Source organism: Leptinotarsa decemlineata, unplaced genomic scaffold, assembly GCF_025532065.1.
Source record: "Leptinotarsa decemlineata unplaced genomic scaffold, Ldec_3_MD MMD2_P_RNA_scaffold_2, whole genome shotgun sequence".
In the NCBI taxonomy this organism is placed as follows: domain Eukaryota; kingdom Metazoa; phylum Arthropoda; class Insecta; order Coleoptera; family Chrysomelidae; genus Leptinotarsa; species Leptinotarsa decemlineata.
This window is the reverse complement of record NW_027412529.1, coordinates 26345096-26354915: the sequence shown is the minus strand read 5'-3', so window position 1 is coordinate 26354915 and position 9820 is coordinate 26345096. Positions and strand designations below refer to the sequence as shown.

The window sequence follows — 9820 nt, the reverse complement described above, 5'->3', positions numbered from 1 at the left end:
TTTCAGTTAGATGGTTCACCAGTTCACATAGTGGCATAACAAGGGTTTGGTTGAATAGGAATCTACCTATGAAATGGATAGGACCCAATAGCCCTCTCGTAGTATGACCACCACGATCCCCAGATTTAATTCCACTGGATTTTTATTTATGGGGAAACTTGAAAAATAAAGTTTATAAGGATAGGCCAACAAATAAGGAAGATATGCGTGCAAGAATTATACAAGCGTGTAGAGAAATCACACCTAGAGAACTGAGAAGATTTGGAGGAAATAACAGAAGGAGCATAGAAAAATGTGTTCGATTGGAGGGAAATTTCATAGAAGGCACGAAAATATAAAATTGTCAACAGTTAAATTTGAAATTATTTTGTTTTTTACTTGAAAATGTGATTTTGAAAGTAGTACTTCGAACGAATTTTGAACTACATAACATTTTTCGCCACAAAATATCCTTGTTTTTTTTTAAATAATGGGAAAATGAGAATATGAACTAACATAAACCATCCTAAAACCTCACCGATTACATGTTTCCGTTCCTCTTACAAAATCACCATTTTCTCTCTTATTGAGAAGACAACAAAATAAAAAATGAATTATTTATGTGAAAACAAAAGTCGAGTTTCTCTTAAACAATTTCGTTCATGTTTTGATGTCAAAACCAAAAAAAAAATCTACTTCAATTATTACGGAAGATACGAGGGTGTTTCCATGAGAAGTGAAACAAATTCGAATTTTTCAGGACTGAAATTTTTTCAGGAAAAAAGTGTAACCATAGTAAGTTGGTAGTCCTGATCACGAATCTGAAGGAATTTTGAGCCTATTTTGCCCCCTAATATGTTTTACCGTAAAAATGGGGTGTTCCATCGCGAGTGACGGACAGTGTATTTCACTTTGGCCAACCCCATTCAGGTGGTAGGTGCATTTTGAGCATTCCCATCAGCTCAGAGAGTTTCATCGTTTTACCTTGAATATTACCGAAGATACGGGGGTGTTTCCATATATATATATATATATATATATATATATATATATATATATATATATATATATATATATATATATATATACGAATATGAAAGTTATTGAGTGTCTTGATATAGAAACAGAAGTTAATATCGGACATAGCACTCAAGAAAGTGGCAAACCAAGACACGTGTTTCGGGCTTTTGGCCCATCATCAGTATGGTGCAGCCAAGTGTAAGGATGGGCAACACTTGGTTACCAAAAGATAGAAATACAATTGCACGGAGCCACCAGCAGGAGCCAACCGCACATTTGTGGTTTCAGTTGATAGATCTTGTGTTTACAAGAAAACCATCATAATCACCACGGAGGCAGCTATAGCTACCTGCGTGACATCCGGGTCCAGGAAATTATACGAATATGAAAGTTATTGAGTGTTGCCCATCCTTACACTTGGCTGCACCATACTGATGATGGGCCAAAAGCCCGAAACACGTGTCTATGGTTTGCCACTTTCTTGAGTGCTATGTCCGATATTAACTTCTGTTTCTATATCAAGACACCTCTTTTTTTGAGATGCCCCTCCAAGCACTTGTATGACAAATATTCATTTCGGAGGAAATTTGACATGTAGATTTCCCCGGGTTCATGTTTATCTGCAAATTATTAATTTTTATTGAAAAGAACACAATGTCTAACTTACCTCATACATACCTTATTCATCAAATTTTCTTTACTTTCCTGGTTTATTCTGTCTCCGTATTTTTTCCTCGGCTTCTCAAATGAACCAAACTAGGTGAAATTTTGATCCAGTAACATAATTCGATGTGGTTGGCGTCTTTCGGGATACAAGTGACCGCTTTTTCAAACGTTCATTTCTGAATGGCCAGCAATATGACCTCGATTCGCATTCGGGTTTTTCATATGTTTGCGAGTTTTTATTGTCATTAGAAAAACTCGTGAATATATCAAATTCTCCGACACCAATTGAAACCATTACTATAACTATATACAAAAAAAAACTACTTGTCATATGTAAGACGATCTGGGGTTATATTTGGCTTTTTAATACTCCATCAACATCATTAGAAATATCAGCAATAACAGATGAACTACATGGTTCATCGCTCAGTAATGATGGGTTATTCTCGGTGGAAACTTCTATGTTGGGCAAATGACTTTGTATTGTAGTTTTTCTAATTTGATTTGTATACTATTTCCAAGTTTTATTAGGTTCAGGAATTTTAACAATGTATGTACATTTTCCTAGTATTTTTTGTACCACCCCTGTTATCCAAGTAAACTTATTCACTTTGCGATAATTTTTCACAATAACCTCCCTCTCCTATTTCAAACATGCCTCTCGCCCTGCCACCAAAATTTTCAATTTGATTTTTCATGCTTTTCTGTAACATTTTCTCTAACTCTATCCAAAATGTCGGGTTTCAAAGTACTGAATCTTGTTCTAAGATCACGACCAAACATTAATAATGAAGGAGAAACGCCTGTGGTACTATGAGTAGCATTGCGGTAGTCAAAAAGAAAATTGCTCAATGTGGTATTCAAATAATTTTTTTTATTTCTACCTATAGAATTTTTCAAAGCACTTTTTATGTTCTTCACAGCATTTTCCGCGGCTCCGTTTGATTGGGCATTGTACGGTGCAATCGTAACATGCTTTATACCAAATTTTTCCAAAAAAATCTGAAACTCAGAACTAGTGAAATTTCTTGCGTTATCAGAAACAATGTGTTCGGTAAACCATACCTAGCAAATGTAGCATGTAATGCCGATATAGTAAAGTTAGAAGTTATATTTGAAGTTGGAAAAACTTCTACCCATTTGGAATGAGCATCTAAAATAATAAAAAAGAATTTACTGGGCAAGGGTCCTATACTAAAAAATACTTCTCCAGGCCAAGCCCACGGATTGAGATTTGTTTTTGGAGGACCAGTTTTATTAACTGAACAATTTTCACAACTTTTTGCTAAGTTCTCGATATCTTCATTGATTGATTCCTGGCCAGAAAAAATATGTTCTGGCGATACTTTTCAATTTTATGATACCTAAATGAGAAATATGTAATCGATTAAGCAAACGCTCTATCAGCTGTTGTGGTATAACCACTCTGTTGTTCCAAATCAAAACATTATTCTCAATGGTGAGTTCATGTCGAATTTTATAAAATTCAGAAAAATTTTCATAATTTTTAGCATATTTTGGCCATTTTTACTTTACAAATTTGATTACTGTTTGAAGAACATTATCATTCAAAGTAAGTGATTTTATCGTTTGAAAATTTGTAGAAACCAATTCGTTCTCTGCAAAAAAGTTTACATAATCCACATCAACAGATTCCCAAACTTCATTTTCATAATTTTTTACTGGTAAACGATACAAAAAATCTGCTATATTTTTTTCTGATTTCAGATATTCAATTTTATAACAGTAGTTGGACAAAATGACAGCCCACCTTCTGAGTCGATTGGCTGAGTATTGTGGAATTCTTTTTTTTTTCGGACCGAAAATAGCAAGAAGGGGTTTATTATCGGTGACAAGTGTTAACTTTTGATCATATCCAATGCCTCGCGTTCTACTTGTGGATAATTTTTTTCAGCATTCGAAAGAGTACGTGAAGAGCACGCGATTTGGAACTCCTGACCATTTGGTAAAACGTGTGAAAGGACACAGCCAACCTCATACGGACTTGCATCAGTAGTCAGTTTAATCACGTGATCAGGGTTAAAATGAACTAAAACATCAGAAGACATCAGAATATCTTTTACCTTATTGAAAGCATTTTCGCAATTTCTACGCCATACCCATTTAACATTTTTTTTAAATAAATTATATAACGGGTGAAGTAGCGTTGCCAAATTAATAACAAAATTTCCCTAATGATTGATCATACCTAAGACCGATTGAAATACTTTTGAATTTTTTGGAGCGGGTGCATTTTTTTATGGCAAATATTTTTTCATGAAAAAAACTGCATTTTTTCGGCCTAACTTTCATACCAACATTGTACAATCTTTCAATTAACTGCTTTAATCTATCTGAGTGTTTATTTCGATCCTTTCCACATATCAAGATATCATCTAAAAAACACACACACCCCTGAATATCCTGTGTTAGAGAAGACATTATTTTTTGAAATTTTGCAGGAGCGGATGCAATACCATACGGAAATCTTTAATATTGAAAAAGACCCTTATGAGTTGAAATCATAACCAAAACCTTGGACAAAATTGTGCATACGCCTGTGAAAGGTCTATTTTCGAAAAGATAACACCGCCTTGCAATTTTGAAAATAAATATTCAATGCGTGGTAGTCAAAACTGATTCATTTCTGAAACAGGGTTCAAGGTTATTTTGAAATCACCCCAAATTCGAACGGATCCTGATTTTTTAATCACGGGTACGATCGGTGTCGCCCACGGTGAATAATCAACAGGTTTGATTATACCTAACTTTTCTAAATTAGCTAATTTCGCTTCAACTTCATCCCTTATTCCAAAAGGAAGGGGGTGTGCTTTTATGAATTTTGGTGAAATGTCTTGATCTTTTAATTTCAGTACCCTTATTACCCTTATTGAATGCCTCTAAACCGGGAGAAAAAACGTCTTCAAATTTTTGCATTGAATTACTTACTAATATCAGAGTCGTTTGAAACATTTACTTGATCTATACCAAAATCATACAGAGACATATAATCTCTACCGAGAATAGGAGGACCATCCTGTCTTATAACAAAAATATTCAAATCTTTAACAGTATCATTAAAGGAAATACATAGTTAATTTCCATATTCCCAAAGCTAGCATTTTCTCGTCAAGCCGACAAGCTTTTATCTGGGGGTAACAATTGGAAAAATTTTTTTATGAAACGTTTCAGACATAGCTGAAATACTAGCTCCAGTGTTCAGCTGGAAAGCATACATTTTGTCGTCTATACAAATATCAATAATAAATGGAGTTTTCTCTAACTTAAATCTTGCCACAAAAAGAGACTCGGATACCTTAAAATATTTATCGAATATTTCCGTAAGTTCCTTGTACGTTTTGTTTTCAGGTAATCCTGGCAAACATAGATTGTACATCAACTTGCATGAATCTTCATCAAGAGCATTAAGTAAAATTGCTTTCTGCTTGGCATCATCCGTAATAGCGTTCACCAAGTAATAATTATCTAGCCGTCGTTTATATATTCCCCAGTCACTATCTTGAACACTGAATTCTGGTATTTGTCCGTAATAAGATGGATTCTGCATTTTGAAATTTTCAGCAAAATCTTTATTTTAAAAATAATTAGATTTGTGGGTTCTGACACTTATTTTGAAGTGTAACACTACTCGTCGACAGTCGTCATATACTCTGGTTGGGGAAAATAAAACGGTGACCGCTTTCTTCAAACGTTTATTTCTGAATGGCCAGCAATATGACCTTGATTCGCATTCGGGTTTTTCATACTTCGGTATGCGAGTTTTTATTGTCATTAGAAAAACTCGTGAATATATCACATTTCTCAACGGCATATTGTTAGATAAATGAGCAACTTTACCCCAATTTAACCATAGTTTCCGAGATCCCAATGGTGTGGATCGAATTTGAAACACCCTGTATGCCTCCTCTCAATTTTTTCCAATGAGATGAGGTTGCATTGTATGAATACCATTTTTAGAGTTTGGATAGATATAATTTTTTGTTTTACATAGAAAATTATATCAGTTAGGTTTTACCTAAATCTATTATAGATACTGAGATCTAAATTCATAAAGAAAATAATGAGACTTTTTTGTTGTATTATAGATAATTTAAGTTGAAAAAAAAATATCAATAGAACTTTCATAATATAAATCTAAAAAGCTTGCAATAACATCGTCTGTCAAAAGGAACTTTGATGTCTTGATATCTCATAAGCCGTTTGTAGCATAATCATTATGTCTAAAAATTGTTTTAGATTGTTGTAGAACGAGGACCTACAGATTGTAACTACAATGGTTATCAATTTGTCCAAGCAATGAATCAGTATTTTCCACATAGATTAAGGGTTTTCTGGGTTTATCTATGAATGGGCTCATTCAGGCTAATTTAGTTTTTTATTAAAAATTATATATTATAAAAGTAAATTATCTCCCAAGTATCCCAGAAAATTTTCCGGTTTATATGTCACTTAACAACTAAGCAAGAGCAATTGAAAATGTGAGATCGCCCGCGGTACATCTTGACGTCACACCAGGCAAACAAGCTTCGAGTGGTGGCAACCAGGCCTGTAGTTGGAGATTATGAATCGCTGCTATCGTCAATTCAATTTAATTTTCTTCAAAGTAATGTATATATCAATACTGGGTAACTGACATTTTTGAGACAAAAGTTCTATAATAAATAAAGAGTACCTTGGGATTCCAAGACATAATTTCGGATTTTTTTCTATGACGTAAATAGTTATTCACTCAATTTTGTTTTCAGAATTCCAGTTTTCAACTAATCTTCCAGACAAAGTAGAATCTGATGATGTATCAACAGAAGTCATGTCTGATGAACTCAAACTCTCACTGTCCTCGGGGGAACTTAGTAGTTATTTTTTTCCAATACTTTCTGTATTTTTGAGTTCTTTAGAACGATTTCTTTTTCGGTGGTATATAATATTTACGATCTGTTTAGCTTTTGATCTTCGAAAAACCAGTTTATTGACTTGAATTCCAACATCAAAGGTCTTTTCCTGTGTACCTGCTTAATCAGACATGATTTGATTTTCAGAGATATCTTCGTTACAAGTATTCAACAATTTTTTTTTCCTTTTTTTGAACAAATGGGCTTTAGATGTATGGGCCGTCGGTCTATCAATCTGGCAATCAAATTTTTTTTATTAATCGTTATCATCCATACTTAATTAAAATGATCTTCGCAACAAAAATGCGTCCCCTTGGCAGCTACAAAGTCGGCCCTCCGCATAGCGAGCTGCCATTACTTTCGTAACAGTGAAATGAAAATTTTGTCTGGTGCAGTTACCAAAGAATTCTTACATTTAGGAACGATGCAATACTTGTAACGTCATTTTTTATCATTATTCATATTCATGCAGTTGACACTCTGCAAAAAACAACACCCAACTTGCTTTCTACGGCTTTAGCACACGTATTCCGCCAGCCAGCACTCCCTTGTCGCCGAGTCGACTGATGTGACGTCAAGCTTGACCACGCCCCGTTTTGGTGAACGCCACATTCAACAATTAATTTAAGGGGGAAGATAAAGAGTGAAAATTCAGATTTTTCGCAGATGTACTATTTGAAACATAAACTTTCAAATTATGAAATGAAAAAAAATTGTTAAAGGAGCCCATTGTGTATTATGAAATGACATTTCATTGATTATTTCTTACAAAAGTTTCGACTTCTGTGGGTTGTCATGAGTATGGCGATGACAACTCCTCAATGGGAAACTCGTTTTTTCATTATGAAATTCTCTTAAAGTGAAAATACCAATTTTTACTACTAAGTTACTCGTGAAGTAAAAATGACCCAAAATAAATCAATAAATGAAGTACCTGGTGCTTATTTATAAAAATGATAATTATTTCAGGTGGTGTCACTTGCTGTGGTATCGTCTATACACTTCTTCCCATTCGAACGTCCACTTACTTCAGAGATGATGATAGATGTCTTTTAGATGCATTTGATGACAATTTGGACACTTTCCATAGCCCCACACCTCCTCCTCCGTACTGCTTACCGCCTCCTCCGTATACTCCTTGATGGGGATTTACAGTTGTGTTATGTTAAGTACCAAAGTTTAGGTTAGGAAGGTACAGTAGATTGTTGTATAGAATCTCATAAATCTCTTAATTTATACCTAATATTGTTGTACCTGAAGAAAATACCAGTCATTGTATATTTTTATTATTTTTAATTCTTTCTAGAGGTCAAATTCAAATCAACATCAAACTACAACAGCACAATAGCTGTGTTGACTCAGTGAAATGCCCAGGATTCACTCAAGATATTTCAAAGTTTTTTTGTTATTCAAATTATTCAGTATACAATAATTTGTTATTGTTCTTTCATTCTATTGTACCACTTTATGTTCATATAGAATTCTAGAGTGTATATTTTGCTAATACAGAGAAATATAATATATGTATATTTAGCTTATGAAGAAATGTAAAGAAATAATCGTGATAGATGGTTATAATCTAGTCCTTATTGAATAAACATATGAGAAACGTTCATATTACCTATTGCCAGAAAGCCTTCATTCTTTATGCAATCTCTATTTGAACAAAATATATATTTTCTGGAATTGAACAAAATCATTCATGAAATCTACATTTGTTTCAAATGTGTGAACTGAATGAACAACATTATAATGAAATTTGAAGTTTTTTTTCGGAAGTGTGCTTGAACTATTTATGTTCATTTTTTGATTATTTTACTGCGCTTGCAATATGTTGAAATTTCTTGATTTACTGGATGAGAGAGAAATGGTGGAAACAAGTGAATATGAAAATTTTCAAGAGCACTTTGAAATGAATAGGGGCTGCAAAAAAATATGTTTTCAATTTTACATTTCAATATCAGAAGTGTAAACAAAAATTTTGATCGATCATGTCGATATGATAGTTTTGTCCAAAACCTGAAATACTGAAAATATTGGTAATGTTAAAACATGGTATTCAAACATGAATCGAAATGATGGTCCCATTGTCTATGTGAAAAAAAAGTGAGTTCATATGCAACCATTAATAGTTTAAGAGAAACAAATCTATCAATTACAGTACAGTATTGGAGTAAAGGCATCACTTTCAGTCGATACCCAAACTTATTTAAATAATTTGCAATGTTACTTTTCGAATCTAAAAAATAAAAACAATAAAAATAATAATTGTCTTTATTCATCAACATAATAAGAATAAAATAAAAAAATCAGAACGATAATTAAGTGTCGACGAACAGGTGGAGTGTCAGCCTAGGCTGCTTTTCAACTTAACCTTGCAAAAAAAATAAATCAGGGAAAATTATGCAAGCAATATTTGAGAAATAGCGTATATATGATCAAAAATACTCAAAAACACTCAATCTACTTATTTTAGAACAATTTATACTAGTGTAAATATAAAGTATAAAAATTAAATTGATGCTTAAATTTTTCAAAGATATTTTCCACCTTATTTATAACCATAGCGTAAATAATTATCATATACAGGTCCGTCTTAAAAACAAATCTATAGCGACTGAAGTATAATTTTCATCTGTTGAAATTATACAGAGAGAAGTTCCAAAACTCCTTGGGAAGAGTGTTATAAAATTTGGATGCTGAATGTGTAAAAGAAAATTGGTATAGTGCACTTGAGTGTTTGGGAACAACTAGCATATTAGTTTTTCTTGTGTTCACCTTATTGAGATTTTTAAACATAAGTTTATTAAGGAGGTACGTAGATTTGCCAGATGTTAAAACTTTGTGCGTCACAGTAAGTCAATGGAGTTTTCGGAAGTTATCTAATTTGAGCCACCCTATTTCTTTATATTTCATACTAATATGAACAAATTTCCGTATTCCATGAGAAAAACGTAAGCAGGAATTTTGAATTTTTTCATAATCTAGCTGCATCAGCCTGTAGAAGTGCTGAACTATATATACTATCGCAAAAGGATAATGTGAGCTCTGTCAAAGCTGCATACACATGACTGATAAATCAGGAATAGAGTTTTATTTCGTGTAAATAATTTATTTGTAAATTGCAAATTCGTGTAAATTATTTACACGAAATACAGCTCTATTCCTTATTTAATTTAGAAATCACCAACGATTTGCACAACTCAAGTTTCATTTTAGTAGATAACAAATCATGACTAGGATAC

At 33.0% G+C, this 9820-nt stretch overlaps 1 protein-coding gene across 2 annotated transcripts in view; it reads left to right on the top strand.

Moving 5' to 3' along the window:
* The window catches only part of LOC111513539 (transmembrane protein 127), a 44760-nt gene extending 36572 nt beyond the window's left edge, over positions 1-8188 (top strand). The window contains exons 4-5 of one of the 2 annotated variants that reach the window (XR_002723229.2): positions 7545-7767; positions 7882-8188. Coding sequence is in view for 1 of the 2 variants with exons in the window: in XM_023169761.2 (XP_023025529.2) it covers positions 7545-7717 (173 nt within the window). In the remaining variant the exon portion in view is untranslated. Of the gene's footprint in view, positions 1-7544 lie in introns of both variants that reach the window. The other variant, XM_023169761.2, reaches the window with a different exon arrangement.
* Positions 8189-9820: the final 1632 nt, after the last annotated feature.